Below are 22720 nucleotides of genomic sequence, written 5' to 3'. Positions count from 1 at the left end.
GGGTGTGGAACTGAAAATCACCCCTTTTCCTGGCTTCAAAGGGGCTGGGGAAGGATGAATAGGGTGTGGAGATTTTCAAGAGTTCTTGGTGTGAGTTTGAGCTGCCTTCTCCAATCTTGTTTTCTTCAAGCTAGTATAAGGCTGAGGAAGGATGACCATGGTAGAGAAAGAAATGATCAAATACCCTTTACCACCTAAATGCCCTCAGCCCCTGGTTGGCAGAACAAGATTTCACAGAGAGAGAATTCTCAAAGCAAGAGATGCCTGCTATTGTCCATCCTGTCTCATTAATTTATCTGTTTTTTAATTTATTGTTATTGCAGAATTGATATACAGAGGGGGTTACAGTTAACGAATCAGGTAATGAGCACAATTCTTTTTGAACCGTATTTCCGTTTCCCTCCCTCTTCTCTGTTTTTCCCTCCCATCCCCACAAGACAGATTGGTACACGGGGACAGCCCCACCCCTGCCCCAGGAAGCTACAACTCCCATCCGGTCTCATTTAGAAAAAGCAAACTTGATCCAGAACACAGCCAAAATTCCTGAAGGAAGAGCAAAGGAATCACAGTTTGGACCGCACATGAAAACACTCAGCTGGGGCTGGGAAGGTGGCTCAGTGGTAGAGCGCTTGCCTTGCATGCCCGAGGCCCTGGGTTCGATTTCTAAGCACCACATAAGCAAAAAGGAAAAAGCCAGAAGTGGCGTTGTGGCTCAAGTGGTAGAGCGCTAGCCTTGAGCTGAAGAGCTGAGGGACAGTGCCCAGACCCAGAGTTCAGGCCCCACGACCAGACCAAAAAAAAAAAAAAAAAAAAGAAAACACTCAGCCATGCAAAACTCTCTCCACTTCCTGGGACTTGTGCTCTGCCGAGTGACCAAGCCACTGACGGTCTCGGCTGCTTCTGATCTGATCTGATCTAGACAGGAAAATTCAGAAGGTGGAGGAAGCTGACAAAGGCAGGTGACTTACACCTGCCACAGGGAAGACAAAGGAAGGTGCAGAATTGGCCCCCCAAGTGTTCCCTTAGAGATGGAGACACAGCCACTATGCATCATGGGAGTCAGTTTACTCCATATACCTCATGACTGCTTGAAAACTCGTGCAGAATTCTATGTGGAAGAATGAGTAGCTAAATATATGTTTACATGTATTGTGTTTATGTGTACCCATAAAATGTACATTTATTGTAACATATAAGGTGTGTCTATATAGTGGGTATGTGTGTGTAATTCACTGTATTAAGTAAGCAGTATTTAACACACATCTCCATTGCTTTAGATCAGAAGTAGCAATCAGCTGGGTACCAGTGGCTATAACCCAAGCTACTCAAGAGGCTGATATCAGAGGATTGGAGTTCAAGGCGAGCATGGGCAGAAAAACCTCTGAGACTTTTGTGTCCAATTAATCACCAAAAAGCCAGTAGTAGAGCTGTGGCTTGAGAGGTAGAGCACCAGCCTTGAGAAAAAACAAAAGCTAAGGGTCAGTGCCCAGATACTGAGTTCAAGCCCCTTACACACATACTCTCTCTCTCTGTCTCTCTCTCTGTGTCTCTGTCTCTGTCACTCTCTCTCTCTCTCTCTCTCTCCCTCTCTCTCTCTCACAGACACACACACACACACACAGCAGAAGTAGTTATATCATTTTCAGTGGCCTGCCAGTAGCGTCTAGAGAGTCTGCTTAAGGATGGATACCGAGGCCAGCTCTGTTTTCTCTATCACTGATAGTCACGTCAGCGCCATGGAATTTAGCAGGGAAGCAAGCCTGGCTTCCCGCTCTTACCTAGTGAGAGCGAATCAGAGCCCAAGAGCGCTATAAATCAAGGTAATACCTCTCTGACTCCTGGCGGAATTGCTTTGAGTGCTCAGTGCTGATGCCCCCCTGACTCGCATGAGACATAGGGCACTAAAAGAGGCTCCTTCCTGTGTGTCACGGAGGACTCTGAGAACCTTCTCCACCGCAGAGATTCCCCTGTGTGAGAACTCGGGAGAGAGACTGCCCGAGAGACAACTGGCTTTCTCTTGAGAAAGTGGTTTCTCTGATCTTCTGTGGGTAGGAGGGAGCACAAATCCCGGGGCAAATTATGCCCCCAGCTTCTTTCTGCATAGGCTGTGGGAGCCAGAAAAGGACTCACCTGGGAACAGCTGTCAGATCTGGTCTATGTAAGTCTGCGTATTTTACCTGCTGATCTGACCACTGACTGTATTTCGTGTCTATTAATAGTTTCTCTTTGTCTTAATTGGACTTATTCACTCCAGACTTCAGGGCGTGTGTGTGTGTGTGTGTGTGTGTGTGTGTGTGTGTGTGTGTGTGTGTGTGTGTGTGTGTGTGTGTGTGTGATGCTGGTCCTAGTGCTTGAACTTAGGACCTAAGCAATTGTCCTTGTGGCTTTTGTGGTTGTTGTTCAAGGGGAGCACTGTACTACTGGAGTCCCAGCTCCACTTCCAGCTTTTTGGTGATTTATTGGAGACAAGAGTTCCATAGACTTTCCTGCTGGGCCTAGCTACAAACTGTGGTCCTCAGATCTCAGCCTCCTGAGTAGCTAGGATCGCAGGCATGAGCCACTGGAGCTTGGTGGCATTTGTATTTTTGGTGTTACCTTGAATCTGTTTGATTAAATTGCAATCAGGTAAGTGTGTATACTTTAGAAAATGTTGGGTTTGGGTTGTTTTCATTTTTTCTGATTACACATTGCTACAACCTGGCCAGCTTCAATATATAGAAAACTACATGTTGAGAAAAATGCTGGGTGGTGGGGCTCATGCCTATAATTCTAGCTACTCGGAAGGTGAGATCCAGAGGATTGCAGTTCCAAATCCAGCCTGGAGAGAAGTATCTAATAGGACTCTATCTCCAAAGTGACTAGCAAAAACTTGGACTAGAGGCATGGCTCAAGCAGTAGAGCACCAGCTAAACAAGCAAGCCATGTGTGTGTGGCTCTGTGTTCAAGCCCTAGTACTACAAAGACAGAGGGAGTGAGAGAAACCATGTTAAAGGAGGACACATTAATTGTGTCATAGCTTCAGAGGTTGCAGTGCATACCCAGCCCCGTTGGTTCCATTGTTTATGGGTGCATGGGAAGCCAGGACCATCATGGCGGTGAGAGCTCATGCTAGAGAAGGGAAGGAGAGGCAGGAGACAAAGCCCCACCCCTGGGGACACTTCCTGCAGCTGGGTGCTGTGGTCTGGTTGCTACCACCTGCCAGGGATGCTGTTACATCATGAATCCATCAAGGAATGAATGTATCAATGAAGTCAGGGCCGTCCAGATCCAATCACCTGGCTGCCAGGGCCGGAACGTATGATGAGACTTTGGGGAACGGCTCACCCCATAACAAATATCGTCGGGGATAATGAGAATCTCACTGGCAAGGAAGATGGAAAGATGAAAGGATCCCTGGGTGCACAGAATCTTATTCAGGGAACGGGCTTTTCTGTACCCAGACTCAGTGTAGGAATAAAGAACCATTCCCTCTCTCCACCTTCTCGTGTTTCCTCTGCTGCGATTAATCAAATGAACTCAGCGGGGAAGGAGGCTAGCCCCGAGCCATTTTTCAGTTTCCCTTCCTAAAATCAATTTTTGCTTCTCCATGGCCCTGAGGATGATGCGCAGTCTGGGAGGAGAGGCGAAAGGAGATTGAAGGAATCAAGTGTGTCGGGAGGCCTGCAGAGCTGTGGCCGGGTCTCCGATGCTGCGTGCTGAGAAATCTGTAAAACAACATAAAAGCCAGAGGCAGCCCCCTTCTTTAATCCTCTCCCCCCCACCTACTCCCCACCCTTCTTGCTTTGAAAGTCTGTGACTATGAAATTGGCTGGATGCTGTATTTGGAACTTTGATGATCAATGAATGCTACATGCTCATTTGATCTTTGCCTGCTAGACGATCAACAGTAGAAAATAAAGGATGGTAGGAAGGAAGGAAGGGAGGGAAGGAAGGAGGGAAAGAGAAGAAAGAAAAAAGGAAAGGAGAAAGGGAGGGACAGAGAAGGAGGAAAGAAGGAAGGGAGAGAGGGAGGATGTTCTAAGATGTGGTGGTGATATAAATGTGGTCAGATCATCTAAAAAATATTTCAGAATCAAACATAAGTTTGACATCACAGCCCTCCCCAGCTCTACTTCATTGCCTGGACTCTTCTCTCAGCCATTCTGATAACTAGGCCTTTGCTTCCCTAACACACACACACACACACACACACACACACACACACACACACACACACACACACACACACACACACACACACACACACACACACACACACACTCATCTGGAGCTGGGATACTGTCCCTCCACATTGGACCTGGAAAGAGGGCTGTGTGTGTGTGTGTGTGTGTGTGTGTGTGTGTGTGTGTGTGTGTGTGTGTGTGTGTGTGTGTGTGTGTGTACATGCATGTGTGTGCATATGTATTGTTTGTACATGCATGCACAAGTCCTGGGGCTGGAACTTAGGGTCCAGTTGCTATCCCTGAACTTTTGTGCTCAAGACTAACACTTAACTAGCCACAACTTCACTTCCAGCCTTTTGGGTGGTTAACTGGAGATAAGAGACTCCTGGACTTTCCTACCTTAACCTGGCTTTCCACTGCGATCCTCAGATCTCAGCCTTCTGAGTAGTAGGGTGATAGGTGTGAACCACCAATGCCTGGCATAGAAAGAGACTTTTATTTAACTAAATACGATCAAAGCAACAAGATTTGAAAGCAAACCCTTCTTAGATAACTTGTTTCATAAATTACTTTATATATAAACACACACACACAGACACACAATTGCATAAAATGTCTTAAATGGATGGGGAAATCGAGAAAGCAAGGAATGTTCTTTTAAGCGAGTGTTGAAAGCTTCTAGATGGCCGTGGCAGGATTGCTTGGTTATTTTTATGCCGCGTGACACCAGCATTCACCGAATGCTCTTTCTGTGAGCTCTGCATTCTGTGGGCGGATGGAATGTAACCTCGCTCTTTGACTCCCCCAATTCTCCTTCCTCTCCTTCATTAATTACCTTGGATTCGTTGCCAGTTCAATAATGGATGCTTGCTTTTCCACTTAGGGATCGGTCGGGAGGGGAAGATCCTCGACACGTTTTCAACCTGGGTAGGAACAGGAGTTACATGGGCTCTGTGTGCGTGTGTTTCTAAGCACACACATTTGCATTGTTCCCTCAGGAGTGTCAAGGCATGCTGAATTTCTCTCAGCGTTTAATACTTTGTCAAGAGAGCCTCAGTAGCACTTCTCAGCTCCAGCAAATCATGGCTGTGTCAGAGACCACTTGGAATATAAAAGTCCATTCAAAGGAAAGAAAACAGTCCCATTTTCCCAAACAGTCTGCATTTCTCCAGCCACTTGACAGTCTCGAAGGAAGCAGAGCTCAGGGATCAGATGGGAGGTCACTGGGAGCTAAAGGCCCCTCTGGAGAGTCACGAAGGCTACACAGACCGTGTTCATGCAGATCCTCTGCCTGTAGTCAAAGTCCATTCAGAGAACTCACATTTGGAACCATCCAGAAGCCAGCAGTGTTAAATCTTGAAGTCCATGGGGTCAGACATAGATTGTTTGCTTCTGTAGCTCCTAACAACATTCAGAACCATCCTAGCACATGAAAGCCTCCCCTTCCCCAAATAAGCCGTTTATGGCCTTGGTACCTGTTCTCCTGGAAAGACGAACAATTCCAGACTGTAGAAAACAATTATTTTCTTCTAGTAAGCATCAGAGATGTTCAAGCCTCAAAGAAAGACTGGGAATGGGGGCTTATGCCTGTAATTCCAGCTACTGAGGAGGCTTGGGAATCACAACCCATGCAAAAACTTCATGAGACAACACCTCCGCCAGTATAAAGCTGGGCACAGTGCTCCATGCCTCTCCTCCCATCTCTACAGGAAGTGTAAATGGTGGGTCGTGGTCTAGACAAGACCAGGCAAAAAGTGAGGACCTGTTTGAAAAATAATGAAAGTGAAAGGGCCTGGGGTGTGGCTCAAGTGGCCAAACACCTGCAGAGCAAACACAGGATGCTGACATCAAATCCCAGCACTGCCCCAGATTAAATGTGTGTTTGTGTGTGAATGCATGCCCATTTCTCCCACCCCACTACTTCGAATTCTTTCCAAATTCACCTTCTCCAGATTTCCAGAGGGTCTGAGGACGGTCCAATGGCCACTCTTCTTGGAACAGTCCAGTCTGACCACTGGCAAAGGCTGGCATGGAACCAGAGTGCCAGCCATCAGACCAGGCCAGGCCTCCCCTTCCCCTCCCCCCCCCTGCACCCAGCATGCAGTTGGCCTCTGCACTGACCGCAGGGTCACTGGGGACAAAAGAAAAAAAAGAAAAAATGAAACCCGGCATCTTCTCCAGTGGCTCATTTTCCTTCCCTATCCATATATTGGGCCGGGTTTGGTCTCGTTGCCATGGCAACACAACTTCTAGGCTAATAGATGTTCCTTGGTGTATAAGAGAAAAACATCAGCTTCCAGACAAGCAGGAAAAGCTGTCAGAGGGGGAAAAAAATGATAATACTGTATGTCTCCCTCCTTCTGCACTTCCACTGTCTCCACAGATAGACAGAAAATTAGGAATTTTCTATTTTGTGACTTCGGTGGTCACATCGACACACTGGCCGAGTGGACAATGAAGACGGTCCTAGGACTCAGCAGGACCATCTGTTGTGCTGATTCAAATAGATGGGAGAAGAAATCGCAATCGTCTCCCATTTCCCCACGCTCACAAAGCGTGGGTCATTTCCCAGAATCCTTCTACCCTTTGAGGAAATCGCCTGACTTCCATACAACCTAAGTGACCTCAAAGATGAAGTGTCAGATATAACAGCACATCTCCAGGTGCTGCTTTATTTTGTGTCCGTTCCTCTTTACCAGCACCCCAAATTCTCATTGCTCCTCACTTCTCACCTGACACCTGCCTGACTGCTTTGCATTTAGGGCTGTCTTCCTGAGACACCTCTGACTGTGGCCATCTCCCTAGACCCCAGCCTTATGTCCCCTGGGCACACCATGCCACTCCCGCTAACTCTCAGTTTGCGGAATGAGCTACCAGCTCCCTGAAAGGGAGCTGTTTACCTGAACAGCTTCTCTTCCGGGGGGGTCACCTCCCTCATCACAAATCCAACATGAATGCCATTTTTCTCTAAATTGAGTCATTTCCTCCCTTGGGCTTACATAGCTCTTCATTCTTAGAATATCACTCACTCTTCCCACGCTCTCTGGGAATTGACAGTCTCCGTGGCTTTGTCCCTTCCCTCCTCTCCCCTCCCAGCCCGTGGGCTTTTGCAAGGCAGAGGCTGGAGGTAACTCCTGACTTAGAAGAGGTGGGATATTTCACCTCTGCCAAGGTGGGCTACTTGGTTGAAAGGATGTATTCTTCTTGTCTGCAGAAATTGGAGTAACTCTGAACTTCTCTAGAATCAAACTTTGAAAGGACTCAAAAGCTCTCTCTTTCCCTCTCTTTTATAAGGTCATTACCACACATGTACTTAATTCCTGGCAATCTCATATAACGGTAGGCCGTTTGGGGACTGGGATTGTATAGTTGTTGTTTAAGAAAGAAGGCCCAAAGTTCACTGCTTATAAAACTTACTAGAAAATTTCAAACATCCTCAGAAGCAATGATAGTAGAATACTGACCCCCTTCCCCACACTCATGCACGCACACACACACACACACACACACATACACACACGCACACACACACACACACACACATACACATTTATCTTTTTCCACACTGGGTACCCATTACCCGGTTTCCACAAGGATGAACATTTGTGTTTCCTTTGTGGCCTTCCCCATCCTCAAGATTTGTTTTTTCTAGAATATTTTAAGGTAAATCCCAGCTATCATATTGTTTTCTCTGTGCATATTTTATAATCAGTCTGGATTGAGATCATCCTAGCTCCTTTTCATACTGTATCTATGACTATAGGCAGGTTGACCTTCCTGAAGCCCCTTGCATATATATGCAAGGTGAGCATCATTATGGTGCATTCATCCTGGGGTTAAAGTGGGGAGAAAGCAGAGTACTGAATGGAAAACACTCAGTGCCTAGCACATGCTCAGCTGAGGTGCTTATTGGCCTGGAGTGGCCATCAAAGTCATTGTCCTTGTCATTAGCTTTACTGACTTAGTACACAGCTCAGTCTCAAGCATTGGAGGGATGATAAAACCATAATACTGGATCTTTGATCATCAAAGGTAACCATCACCACGATTCTGGCAGCAGAATGGGGTCAGGCTGGAGACTGGAAAAGCAAGGGCTTCCAAGACCAAGTGAGAGGTTAGAGAAAGCCTTCTTTAGGGAGATGGTGGGGCCTTCCACTGGGCAGTGGCTGAACATTAGACAACACACCCAGAGATGTTGGAACCAAACCCAAAGACTGATTGGCTGCAGTGGAGGCCATCCTTCTCTAAGGAAAGGTCAAGGTTAGATTCTTGTATTCTGGAAAGACCAAGCTACAGGTGGGAGAGGCCGCTAGAGATGAAGGCAAGATCTAGAGGAAGAGCTTGGAAAGATTCTTCCTCAGCCAGCAGTAGGAACCAGCATGGCCGCCATCTTGATTTCACTTTCCAGGCTCCAGAATGGAGAGAGACTAAATAAAGCCATTCAACTCGGGCTACTTTGATATAGCAGTCCCATTCCTAACCTTCCCAGACATAGTCACATGACTCATGGGGGAAAAAAATAAAACTAAAGAGTGATTTGTGCAGCTTTCCACTGGGTATAGTTCTCCAAGGTATTTATGTCTGGATCCTTGCATAGATGCAGAGCATTCTTTATTGGCTCATAGTTAGAGCTAAATATAGCTTGATTTCTGGACTCTCTCTCTCTGTTTTCCCCTTGGCAAAGCACTGATTTGTGTTTCACTCAAGGAAGTGCCTCTATTGCACATTGGTTCACACCAGCTCCTGTTGTTTCCTTACCCTAATCAAGTCCGGCCCACCTGTTAGATCCCAACAGCCCACTCTTGGTGTTTCCATTTGTATCAGGCTCCTAATGTCTTGGGGCTAGGTGTAGTGGCTCATACCTGTAATCCTAGCTACTTGGGAGCCCAGAGATCAACAAGTAGAAATTCAAGGCCAGCCCAAGACCAAAAAAATTAGCAAGCTCTTCATCTCAACAAACAAACTAGGTGTGGTGGTACTAAGAGGCACAGGTAAGGGGATCATGGACAAAGGCCAGCTCTAAGCAAAAAGCCTAAGAAAGCATTTGAAAAATTAAAACAATAAAGGGATGGAGGTTTGGCTCAAGTGGGAGAGCACCTGGTTTAGCAAGCCCTGAGACCCTGAGTTCAAACTCTAGTATCATCAAAAATGAAAAACAAACAAACATCGGGCTGTGGCTGTTCTATAACTTGCTGATACTAACTTACCTCTTCTGTTTGACCCCACCATCTTAGAAATCAAGCCTCAGGCCATGGTAAACAAAGCAAGATTCACACCAAGTCAGTGAGTGGGCTTAATTAACCACCAGACAATATCTGGGCAGTTTCTTCATGCACTGAGAAATCCAACAGAAGCCAACTTACAGAAAAGCAAAACTGAAATCCAGTTCCCTCTCAGTTGACCTAGAGTGGAAAGACTAGTAGCTGTGATACTCTGCTGCTTTCCAGCCTATAACTGATATTAAAGCCAAGCATTAAACTAAGCCTCATCCAGATTTCGATCATCTCTCCTTCAGAGGGGATCAGAGCCAAGCGTGGCGGGGGAGGTTTGGGGGGGATAGAGAGCTTGTCTTCCATAGAGAGCCAGCCAAGCTCAGCATCTGACTCACGGTGAGCACTTAATGTTTGTCAAGTATGAAGCACTGTTTGAATTCGAAGATTCTAAAACTGCCAGGCCCCCAGGATCAAAGGAGTGGGCTGAGTGCCTGTTTAGTCTCAACAAAGAGGTCCAAGGTAAAACCAACATTAGATCTCTTCAAAGCAGTGCCTATGATTCTAATACAAGAAATCTTTCATCTATGTTTTAAGAGAAATTCATTTAGCTCAAGCTGTGTTCCACATTAGTATTATTATTTGTGTGTGTGTGTGTGCACATACACATGCACACATGTGCATTTGCGCCATTCCTGGGGCTTGGATTCTGGCCCTGGGTTCTGTCCCTAAGAGCTTCTGTTGCTCAAAGTTAACACTCTACCCCTCAAGCCACAGCGCCTCTTCTGGCTTTTTTGAGTGGTTTATTAGAAATAAGAGCCTTATGGAGTTCTCTGCCCAGGTTAGCTTTGAACGACAATCCTCAGATCTCAGCCTCCTGAGTAGCGAGGATGACACGCATGAACTATCAGCGCCTGGCTTGTGTTCCACATTCTCATCTTTGTCCTGTGGATACAGTAGAACCAAATCTCACATGAGCAAATCCCTGTCCATTATGGGGCCTGAGATGAGCCACGAGGCTATGTGGGCTCTCTTCTTTCACACAAGTCCCCAAGTCAGGCATTGGTGGCTCACACCTATAATTTACCCAGCTATGACTCAGAAGGCTCAGATTTGAGGACTGAGGTTCAAAGCCAGCCCAAGCAGAAAAGTCCCTAAGACTCATATCTCCAAATTAACCAGCAAAAAAAAAAGCAGGAAGTGAAGCTGTAGCTCAAGGAATAGAGCACCAAAGCTAAAGAACAGTACCCAGGCCCTGAGCTCAAGCCACAGAACCATTTTGAGGACAGATGACTAGGGCCAGGTATGAAACAATTAGCGTGCAGGATTTAAGGTGGGACTCACTTTCAGGTGCAGACTCTGTACTTGTCTTGACCCTGAGAATGAGTACCTCCTTCAGCTTTATACCTCTCTCGTCCCACCCTGATCTCTGCTCTGCTTTCTTGCAAAGATCCCTCATGCAGCTATTCTAGAAAGGGGCTTGATGTCTGAACTGATCCCTTTCTCAGTGGACCACTTCATGGGCCTTCCATTTCATTTTCACAATCAAAACTCTTCCATCAGAACATCTTGGGACTCCCTCACATGAGGGGCTCCTTCTTTTTTTTTTTTTTGTGTCTGTCATGGGGCTTGAACTCTGGGCCTGGGTGCTGTCCCTCAGCTCTTCAGCACAAGGCGAGCTCTCTACCACTTGAGCTACAGTGCCACTTCCAGGGGCTCCTTCTTTTTACCAGAACCCAGAAACTCCAGATCCCAATGCTGCTTGCAATGAACATGTTACTGTCGAACACACCCTCTGGATTTTAAGCCATCATCCATTTCTCCCAGAGATGGACACTGATAATGTGAGAAATGTTCCACAGACAACTTGGTTAGATGGGTTTCTTAATTACGATATCTTCATGATCAAACCTTTTAATTTATCATCAAGGATCTACAGAATTATCTGTCTTTTTTTTTCCCTCCCTTAGGTGGCCATCCTTCTTACTATTCATAACACAAGCCACATGTCATGGTTATTCAGTGGTGTCATTTACACCCTAATGAATTTCTGCCTTTTGCACCATACAAAAGGAAATTGAACATTACAAAGCATTAAATAAGATGCTAAAAGACTGAATGTCATTCGCTCAGCTATGAAAGAGTGAGCCTCTCAGGTAGAGGAGAATGGAAATACAAGGATGCCCACGATCTGTTTCCTTGGAAACTCTTAGGAACATGGTACCAAAGGCCCTCCAGCCTGGCTCCCTGGCCTGGTGTTTATTCTGTCCCAACCAGGCCATTGGTTGCATGGTTATTCTTTCTGCAGCCCCCCACCCCCAGACCTCTTTTTTTTGGAATAGTTCTCTCTTCCCTATCTTGCTATGGCTTTAAGCCTTACATCCCAGCTCAACTATCACTTTTTCCAAAGAATGTTTTTCTGGTCTTCCTAACCAGGTCACATGCTCACACAGGCTCTTAGCAACTACGAAGCAGCTACTATTCAACTGTTTGAATCGTGATGTGAGTCTGTACTTCCGAGAGACTGTGAGTTTCACGTGTAGCCATTTCACGTGCTTACCATCAGCTTTTCAATACAGACTATTCTCTTTGTTCGGTTATTTTTTTGTCATAAAAATATGACTACGTATATCAGCATTGTGAGAAAAGCATCTTTTCTATCAGTCATTTGTTTACCTCTTGTCTGTTAATCTCTCTTTTTCTTTTTCTTTTTTTGTCAATCCAGGGCCCACACACTGTCCCTTTGTGTTCAAGGCTAGCACTCTACCCACTTGAGCCACAGCAACACTTCTGGCTTTTTCTGAGTAGTTTATTGGAGATAAGAGTCTCACACACCTTCCTGCCTGAGCTGGCTTTGAACTGCGATCCTCAAAATCGCAGCCTCCTGAGTAGCTAGGATTACAGGTGTGAGCCACCAACTCCCAGCTTACACATTTGATTAGCAGCAATGAGCTGTACAAGAGGCTTTTATTTGGACCCGTCCCTATATGCACACACCCTCTGCCACACACACCCCTTCCCTCCTCCTCCCAACCAATTTCCACACACTTCATTTTCTGCTTTCACCTTTGTTCGTAAAGTATGTTGACCATATTCTCCCTCCTTTACCCGCTCCATTTATCCCCTCTCTTCTACTGGTACCCCACCCCAACATTACATTCCTGTCATTTTTTGTATATGTGCGTATTGAATAATATAGACATGTTGTATTTATGCATATACGGTGTTTTAGATTCACCCCTTGGCATACCCTTTCTTTCTGGAAATGCTTGAAGGAAGGTAGGACACACAGGTGTTTTCTGGAGTACGGACACTGGAGATGCTGAGCTGGTAGCCGTGATAGCCGTCTTTGTAGGACAGTCTTGGCTACCCAGGGCCTTAAGGAACATGGAGAAGGAGAAAGCAATATCAGATTCTAGAAAGAGTTAGGCGCTGGCGGGAACTGCAGTGGCCAAGAGTCCTAGTGGGGATGAAGGAAACACCTGACTCTCCCTTTCCTGTGTTCTGATTATCTCAGTGGCCAAATCCAATTTGAAACCATGTGACAAGGGTACAAGTACATACAGTCCCTAGAGGACTAGACAGGAAGGTCCAAAGAGGAGAGCATTATTCCCAGAGGAACCCAGAACACCCAGGGCATAGCCCAGAACCACCTCCCCCATCCTCCTCCAGACCCCAAGCATGCCGTCTCACATAGCTGTTGCAGACTGAATAAGCTTGACCAGAACTACTGTTCCTCTGCTTACAGAGTATGAGCCAATTAAGTTTTCCCCGTGGGTAGTGTTCTGAGTATTGAACACCAGCACCAGACTTAATCAAGAGCATGAACCAGTGACACAAGATGAACTATGCTAGCTTAAAGCATTGGGGCTAAATAAACAAACCAGGAAGTCTGCATTAATAAGTCTAGCTGCACACCGTGAAATACTTTATAGATTATCCTGAGCATCTCGATTAGGAGGCTGCAGCCTCTGTGATAAGGTCGCTTCTTAACCAGGAAGCAAACAGCCAGAACAGTTTTGCAGGAGAGGATGAGCTTGAGGAACAAGAGTCTTTTGGGGTTTTTTTGGAAGCTGGGTGCTGGTGGCTCATGCCTGAGATCCTAGCTATGCAGGAAGCTGAGATCTGAGAGGCACAGTTGAAAGCAAGCCCCAAGGAGGAAAGTCCATGAGACTCATAGATCTAATACCCACCCAAAAGCTAAGAAGTAAGGGTGTGGCTCAAGTGGTAGAATACCAGCTTTGAGTGAAAATACTAAGGGATAGTATTTGGGCCCTGAGCTGAAATCCCAATACTGGCACAATACATAAATAAGCAAACAAACAAATTATAGGAGACAGTAGCTCTGGAGTCTGTCAGTATGTGTTCTTCATCCCAAACACTGTTCACTCCCTTCCGGACATTTCTCTTTTACATTGTGGAATGCTTTCCATTAGGATGAGCCCTTGGGCACAGGTAAGTGTCCAGTGAGCTTCAGACACACATCTTGAGCAGTGGGGACAGTCAGAGATGAGGGGAGAAGGAAACCCACAAAACCCACAGATATCAGCCTTGACATGTCTACCCCACACTGTCCATGACACAGCTGTGTTCCACATTAAAAAAAAAAAACACCTGAGGAATTAAGTAAATTAAGTATAACATCCTTTCCACGATTCATCATTGCCCCCCAAGTCTTACCAAGCTAAGCTTGCATTCTGTATTATGACTATCAAGGCTAAAACTCTAGCTCTAGCAGCAGAGTACCTGTCCAGCCAAGGGCAAAGCCCAGAGTTCAGACACAAGTACCCACCATGATATTGCATCTGGCATTGTCTTCAGTGCTGAGAGAGCATTGGTATTTATAGCCACCATACTTCAGATCACAGGTGACTAGCAGCTGCTGTATCTGGCAAGGCAGGTAGACCAGATGTTTCTCTTGGATGCAGTGACACATGGTTTTAACAGTGCAGGTGGACCAGATGCTTCTCTTGGATACAAGGACACTTGGTTTTAAGCAGAGAGGTGCTTCACGAAAAGCTACAGGGAGGAGGCCTCCCTGGTACCAGTGTGCTCTAGGCCATAACTTCTATCCCTGGGTGGTAATAGAAGCAACGTCTCTGCAGATTTTTACCTTGCCAGAGTATAAGCAAAGGGTAGTTGGTTTAGCTAGTGGAAGCTGTTCTGGAATTGTGTCTAGACTCCTGAAAAAGCAAGGCAACCCTTGCATTTCCTACTACTACGGCATCTTTTGAACACCAGCCAGAGCAGTCCTGAGATGTTTTGTCTTTGTGATTCTCATCTGTGAAAAACTGATGCTGACGTTCACCTGAGAGGCTCTGTGCACAGATAAAATAGCAATGAACATAAACTGCTGCCCGGGACGCCTGATTAAGAAAAACAACAACGAAACATGGATCGGATTTTGTAGTTTCTTTCCTTCGGAGTTGCCATCTCTACAAGAGCAAGCTTAAAAGCGAGAATGCACATTCTAAAAGCCTGAGTAAAGGTCAGACAGACGATCCCATAGCAGGCCTCCTAACCTTTTCTCCATCTTTTTTCACGTGGGAAATTTCAAGGAGTCAGTTAATTTCAGAAAGCAATGACTAACTAATGCCCTGTTGTGGGACCAGCCCTGCCCTGTTGGGGACCTTTTTATTTTTTCCCTAGCATCACAATAAGCTTTTAACTGGTGACAAAACAGCTTTTCCATGTTCCTGAGCTCTGTCTTATTTGAGAAACAGCTTTAAAAGTATTGTTCATCTTCTGTGGAGTTTCCAAGTGCTTAATGACTTTCCAGAGTGACAAACAACTAAATCCTGGAAAAATCATCATGTGGGATATTATCTATGCCCATTCTTCTGCTTTTAGAGGTTCACTGGAAATTTCAGACTGGGCAGGAATGATAGAGGGATGTTGTGTTGGAGGTCTAACCAGCCTGGTTCTGAACCACAGTTTGATTACCGGTGACCATGTCATCTTTGGCAAATTTGCTTTTATTTTTTTCCCCCTCAGCATCCATGTACTTATCTAAATTAGATATTCATGTATATCTTACAAGATGAGAAGTATTGGTGTGTAAGGTTGAAAACTTGGTTAAATTTCTATTACTGAATCCACCCACCCACCCCACCCCCCCAAAAAAAATAGTGTCTTAATCAGCATTGGTGACCCAAGGCTTGGCCTCCTCTGAAGGCCTGGCTGGAGATGGGTCTGGTAATACACACGCTCCGGTTGTTCCTTCTCCAGGCTGTGGGCTGGCCGGAGTCTTCCCTTGGCTCCTTACCGTGTGGACCTCTCCACGGGGCAGCTCACAAGAAGGCTGTGTGTCTCACCACAGGGGGAAATGAGAAGAGTCAGAGGAAGAGCAGCTGCAAGATGGAAGTCAGGGTCTTTTTTTTTTTTTTTGTAAGCTTGGGAACCTGTAAACCTGAGAAGAAAGACCCCATTTCTTTTGCTGTGTTCTGTGGGTTAGACATAAATCTTTAGGGCCAGCCTATGCTTAACGAGAGAAGTTCCCACACTAACCTACGTCCCAGGAAGTGGGGAAGAGGGGCACTGGAAGCCAAGCTAGAAGCTTGTGAGTGATGCCCACTCAGCCCTGTTCATCTCAGGTCCCACACCTGAGGAATGAAGCAACCTCAGCAAAAAGAAAACATGCTCAGGAACAAAATCCTGAACATGGACAGGCTTTTTGTTTCTTGTCATTATTCCCTATATTGTGCAGGTGACATGCAAAATACACATTGCACCACTTTAGAACAGGGAGCCTCCAGACACAGCTCTGCAGCCAGTCCCCACAGATACTCAGAGATCGAGGTGGAAGCAAGTAAGGAAACGCTTCAAAAAGCAATGCTGCGTCTTCTAGCTCCCCAGAGTAGAAAGCAGGAGGATTGCGGTTCACAGACTACACCGTGTGACCTTGCCCCTGAAATAACAACAAAAGGACAGCACAAACAAACTAAACACCCAGAAGAAAATGCATTTAAAGATGCGTTTCATGCATAGTCAAGATTCATTTGGTTCCACATGACCAAATATCAATATTTGGACACCTGATTTAAAAGTTATCATTCTCTAGGTCTAAAAGAAAATCAGTAGTTTTTTTTTTTTTAAGAGAGATGTAGTATGTGGTTTTTCTCCCTTAATCCTTCCATGTTTGTTTACAGTTAGCAGCATAGATCTTTCCATTGTTCAAGAGACACATCACATTTCCATTCCATGATAAACGTAAGAGCCACTGTTTACTTAACCATCCACTCACGCCATGACATACGAATTGTTTCAATGTTTTGCCATGAAAAAAACAAGGCTGTGATTGAGTTCCTTTTATGCGGCCTTCTTTTCTTGCCCATAAATTAAATTAGGTCTTTATAATGAAGTCCCAGAAAAGCAATTGAAATACAAAGCATTTTAATGACTCTGTCAAGTTTATATTGAAATGAGTAGAAAGAAGCCTTTGGTTTTCATATAAACGAATGCAGCTCCATCGCCACAGGCTGAGCTCTTCAAAGACAGGGCTTGTGTATTATTTATTATTTTAAATCATGGCATTGAGCCTAGCAGTGACATTTACTGGATATCTCTGGAGTGAATAAATGAAGACAAATATTTTCAAATGTGAGACTGTAAGAAAAAATAATTTAAGTTAGACGTATTATGATAAAAATAAATAAATAAAGGGACACTGCATCCTATCTAGATTTTACCACGATGTGGAGATCCCACCCACCAGCTTCTCTCTGTTAGTTCCCACAGCGCCCCCTGCAGCTCATTTTCTACTTAGCAACAGAACACCATGCCTAGATGCCATTGGGTTGTGTCATACATTGCAGGAGACATGCCTGGTCTGAGAAGCCCCTAGTGTCACAAAGGAAATGGTAGAGAAAAAACAATAATAATAATTCTGAAGAGAACTTCTGCAAGGTGGGGACAGAGTTTCTTCCCAGTAAGTAAGAACCATGGGGATTTTTGTAAATGGGGGTCCGCCCTGGGTAATGGGTTTATTTAGCTAAAATCTGAATCCGAGATATATAACATTTAAGTAATTGTGTTCCAAATGGCCATCAAAAATACTTTCATTGCCTAAAATTTAGCCTGATGGACGTACCCTGACATCCTGTGGCATGTAACTCTTGGGATCTCTGGAGAATCTTCTTGCCTTTTTTTTCTTCTCTTTCCCTAAAGAAATTTTCATGAAGTGTTGCAAAAGCTATAACCTTCATCTTTACACACAGGAGCCTTGCACAAGAGTAGAGCGTGTGAATGACAGAATTTATTTGCACATAACACTCAAAACTTCCTAGCCACGAGGCTTGAGCTGCAGCGCCCTCTGGTGGAAAAGTAAGATGCTGGAGTTTTCGAAGGCCCCTTTTTGTCCTGAGTGATGTCTCTCCCTGATCTGAGTTTCTTCCTGGCCCTGTGTCACAGGTGAAGGAAGCCATGCAACGGATCCATGACCGAGGAAATATCGGGAAGTTAATTCTGGATGTGGAAAAGACCCCAACTCCACTGGTAGGTGTAGTTTCAAGAGGAGACCACTCAGCTAATTCATTCATGGAAGGTCTGTCAGATGTGGACACAACACAGCTAGGGGAGAATGAAGTACGGGCGGTTAGCTACTGGGCTTTTGAAGGACACTGAGGGTAGTTAGATAATTCCAGAAATGAGGGACTGATCCTTGGAGGCTCTGAAGGAAAGGTGAATGCAATAGGTGAGCAGACAGGAGAAGATAGTGAGACATAACACATCTAGGCCGCTGCCAATGGGAGAATTCCTCGTAAGTTCTCAGAAATGCATGCTTGTGCGTGCCAGCTTCCTGAATGCTCCCTCTCCTAAAATTACTCAGTGAAAAACGGCTGGAGGTGTGGTTCAGCAAGTGTGAGGCCCTGAATTCAAACCCCTTCATACTGAGAGGGGAAAAAAAAGTTTGTGTGTGTGTGTGTGTGTGTGTGTGTGTGTGTGTGTGTGTGTGTGTGTGTGTGTGTGTGTGTGTGTGTGTGTGTGTGTGTGTAGCATGTAGCATGCAAGTCATAGAGCTGCATCCATCTTTCAAGAGGAAGAACTAAAACTGTATAAATGTTTTAGACCAGGTGTATATTTTTAAACAATATTTCATTGGCTTTTATAACCTCAATGGAGCTCAGGTCCGAGAACCATTTCACTCAATGAAGGACAGTGGCATGCTTGGGCAGGTGAGTGGGAGTAACATGGATACAGGTTAAAAAATGTTCTGGAGGCGCCAGGACATGTTTGAAGGCAGGCCGGTGAGGGGATGAAGTTAGGGAAGAAAATGGAGCTGCGGTCTCTGCTGTCCTGGGCCCCTATTCCATGAGCCTTCTGCTCAGGTCTCATTCAGCCCATTGGGAGAAGGCAGACAGGCTCTAGAGACATTCTGGACAACTTATTATTCTTAAGCAAAATGGCTGGAAACTTGCCTGATCGTGAATCGGTCCTTAGAGGCTGAAAAGTCCAGAGAGCTCAGGACCTCTGTCAAGATCTGTTTCTGAGTCTGTGGGGAAGGTTTCCACCCTTGGGATCCAGGAACAAAAGAGGATGGAGGATGAGGATTTGGGGTCTCTATGTCTTGAGGAGGAAGCTGAGGCCGTTCTAGATGGCCCATTAGACTAGACAGGGAAGCTCAGAAAATCAGGCTAACTGTTGCGCATCAGGCACAGATCCATTGAGGTCATTTTTAGAGCTTGCATCTGATTGGACACAGCAGAAGCTCAAAGCTTTGCAGGAATGGGTCTCCCAGCAGCTCAGTAGGTTTGGAGCAAAGTTGCCTGGATGGCCCTTTGTGACAGCCTCTGTCGCCTACGGGACTGCCCGCTCTCAGGAAACGCAGGGGCCCAGCTGGATCAGATGATGGAAGACGAGTCTCCCATATCATCCTCTGTTCAATTCCAGATGGCCAACGACAGCACGGAGACCAGCGAGGCAGGGGAGGAAGAGGAGGACCACGAAGGGGACGGGGAAAACAAAGAACGGATGCCCTTCATCCAGTGAGCCAGGCCCCCGCGGGACAACAATGAAGGATGAGGAATGGCTACAAGAACTCTTCCGTGCCCCAGTGAACAAATGCTGTAGTCCAGTGCGTGTCGTGTTTGTCTGCAGTCAGCCGAGCTAAGAACTTAGTGATCACGTTGTGGTATTTTGTTCTGTTTTCTTTTCTTTTTGGGGGGGGTGATTAAGTGCCAGTCCCATTTCATGCAGTATTATGTCTCTTTTGTCTGTGTATCACACGCTCTTCCCTTCTGCCCTGTATCAAACCCACCCATCTATGAGTCCTTCTTGAACGTTCGAGAATAGCCTTGCAAATGAACACCAGCCCCACAGCCCCACAGGCCTGAAAGACCAGGCCTGGAGGGGGCCAGGTGTGGTCCCAGTGTGTCATCCAGGTCCTGATATTCTTCAGGCCGGTGACACTGTAAGCCACCAGCCAGCCAGGCCTCTGGCAGCAAGAGAGTAGGCCCAAAGGGTGTGGAAACATCCCCATAGTATCTCTCTCTCTCTCTCTCTCTCTCTCTCTCTTTCTCTCTCAGAGACAATGTTCTTACATTCATCCACTGTCTTAAGGCCATAGACTTGAGCCTCCCTTCACTAGCCCTTCAGTCTCGGGTTCTTTTCCTGGTTCTTATTCACAGACACATGGAACAGGCGTGGATGTTTTTTTAGGATGGAAGATGGGTCAACCAGCCTACGTGGGAAGACAGCCATTGATTCCTCCTACGAAGCTAGGTCTCCTGAGCAAAATCCCTCCTTCCCCTCGCCCCCCAGCCATATGCATTTTATTTTAGCCTAAAAAAAAATCTCACCACAGCTAGGACTAACTCCCAGTCATTACTGAAACTCACCTGTGTTTGCATACTGGCCAGCAACATGGCCAGCTGTTTTTCTATTCCATTTGTGGCCAAGAAACCCCTTGGAAAGCCAGGTGCCAGTGGTTCACGCCTATAATCCTAACTACTCAGGAGGCTGAGATCTGAGGATTGTGGTTTGACACCAATCTGGGGAGGAAAGTCTGTGAGACTCTAATCTCCAATTAAACACCAAAAAGAAGCCAGAAGTGGTGTGGTGGCTCAAATGGTAGAGCTCTAGCCTTGAGTTAAAAAAAGGTCAGGGATAGCACCTAGGCCCTCAGTTCAAGCCCCAGGACTGTCACAAAAGAGAGAGCGAGAGAGAAAGGAACGGAGGAAGGGAGGGGAAGGGAAAGGAAGAAAAGAAAGAAAGAGAGAAAGAAGAAAGAAAGAAAGGAAAGAAAAGAAAGAAAAAGATAGGAAGGAAAGAAAGAAAGCACTTTGAAAGAACTCCCTTATGGACTACATTTGGGGAGAAAAAAATCAGTGAGTATCTTCCATATTGCCACAACATGACCCCACATATCACAAACGCAAAGCTGCAGGGAGCGACTGGCAGGTGTCCAAGGCCAAGCAAGCGGCCCCCAGCCTGTGTGCACAGCCGTGGTGCTGGATTTGGCAAGGCTCTTGGAAATCAGGGATCAAAATTGCTTGAGCCTGTACCCTGTTCAGTTTTTCTAGAAAACTCCGCAAACTCCATGTGACTGGGCTTGGGAGGAGAATTGAGCTACCCTGTGGGAGGAGCCATCTCAGTGTCCCTACACGGAGGCCTTTCATTCACTCTTTCAAGCCCCGTGGCCAAGGGTTCATTCCCTCCTTTGAAAATCAGTCCAGAAATACAAGGGATCCATACAATCAGCACCCTATTATTGGGTTCTGTGGAAGACCTAAAAGTGTTCCCACATCATGTGATTAGCACGCACACACACTCTTCCTTTGCATTCTAGAAGACAGGAGAAAGTTCCTACATTGCCCGGCCTCTTCACTACCAGGCTTTAGGGGCAGATCTGGCTCTTCCCCCAAGCGATGGGAGTGAAGGCATTTCCGGCAAGAACCTCTTCCACGGGCGCAGTCCTCGGGTCCTTGTGGTTTTGTTTTTTTCCTTGTCACCATGACTTGTTTGTGCCAAATATGTATCTGAAGGGAGTTTCTCCTTACTGTGAATGTACGCATACAATATGAATGTGGAGAAACATGGAGCCAGCCAGTGAGCCAAGGAGAGAGCGTATTATCCAAAGAGGACACACTAACATTCCACTTCCGGGTCACCTCGAGAGATAAGAGAGTATACTTTTCCCCTAATACCTTTGTTATATATTGTATTATTGGTCAACATTCTCCCTGAAGAGAGGCCCAAAGAGCCACTGTCCTAATGCTATTTCTGGTGAGCAGAGTATCAACACCATTTCCTCAAGTTCAAGAGCGGCCGGGTCCCTGGGGCCGGAGGGAGGGAGGGACACACTTTGTAGTACCATGGCCCCACATCTGGTCTTTCATTTTAAATCAGCAGAGTTAACCCAGTATTCAGCTGTTACAACCACTGGCTAAATGCTAACCCTCTCCTGTCCTCCAAATTCAGGGGGAGAAAACTAGAGCATGACCACCGCCTGTAGTTTCTGCCTCGAAGGTGGGGGGGGGCATAGGGGGGCCGCCCCTCCCCCTTCTCATCTTCCCTCCTTCTGTCCTATCTCCTGCTTGTCCGCTGAAGGAAGTGTAAGGAAAGTCTCAGTTTGCCTTAAAGGAACTGCAGGCTCTTTTCTGTGGGTTTAGCTTTCTTGGTGTCGGACTGAAAGCTCGTCTAATGTGTTTGTGGCTTCAGAGCTTTTGTTATATTGTGCCTACAAAGCAAAAATTATGTTTACATAAAAATATATATATAAATAAAGTATTCAGCATAGCATCATTTCCTCTGGCAGAATTTACTTCATGCACATCGCCACGAGATGAAACAAGGAATGGGTTAATCAAAAAAAAAAAGATAAGACGGCCTTAAATGGCACCTAAAGACCCCATGGAGAGAGAGGTAACCAGGGTGATGAGACAAGGCTTTAAGAGGACATGTAGTTGGGTGAGTATGCAAGCCGGTGACTGTGTGAATTAACTCAATGGAACCATTCCACAGTGCATCCAAACATCATTGGTACACGATACATATTAAAAATATCAGCCGGGCACAGTGGCATACCCTTGTAATTCTAGCACTGGGAGGACTGAAGCAGCAGGAGTTCAAAGCCAGGCGAGGCTACTACATAGCAAGTTCAACACCAGTGTTGAACCCGACACAGCAAAACCTGGCTCAAAAGTCAAATCAGATTCCTGCAAGCTAACAGGCAAGAGGCTTGTGAATTCAAGGATAGCTTGGGTCACATAGTAAGACCTTGTCTCAAAAGAAAAAACAAAACAACAACAACAAACGAGCCAGGCTCACTGATGCCTGTAATCCTAACTACTCAAGAGGCTGAGACCTGAATGGGAAATGGAGGTTCGAAGGCAGCCCAACGTAACCTCC

At 46.0% G+C, this 22720-nt stretch overlaps 1 protein-coding gene across 1 annotated transcript in view; it reads left to right on the top strand.

Moving 5' to 3' along the window:
- The window catches only part of LOC138826686 (synaptic vesicle membrane protein VAT-1 homolog-like), a 97680-nt gene extending 75566 nt beyond the window's left edge, over window positions 1-22114 (top strand). The window contains exons 8-9 of the mRNA XM_070021916.1: window positions 17783-17866; window positions 19262-22114. Of these exons, the coding sequence (XP_069878017.1) occupies window positions 17783-17866; window positions 19262-19360 (183 nt within the window). The 3' untranslated portion in view covers window positions 19361-22114. The remainder of the gene's footprint in view (window positions 1-17782; window positions 17867-19261) is intronic.
- Window positions 22115-22720: the final 606 nt, after the last annotated feature.

Source organism: Dipodomys merriami, unplaced genomic scaffold (genome assembly GCF_024711535.1).
Source record: "Dipodomys merriami isolate MVZ:Mamm:240054 unplaced genomic scaffold, mDipMer1.0.p SCAF_148, whole genome shotgun sequence".
NCBI classification, from domain to species: Eukaryota; Metazoa; Chordata; class Mammalia; order Rodentia; family Heteromyidae; genus Dipodomys; species Dipodomys merriami.
The sequence above is the reverse complement of the archived record's forward strand: the minus strand, read 5'-3'. Positions and strand labels throughout refer to the sequence as shown.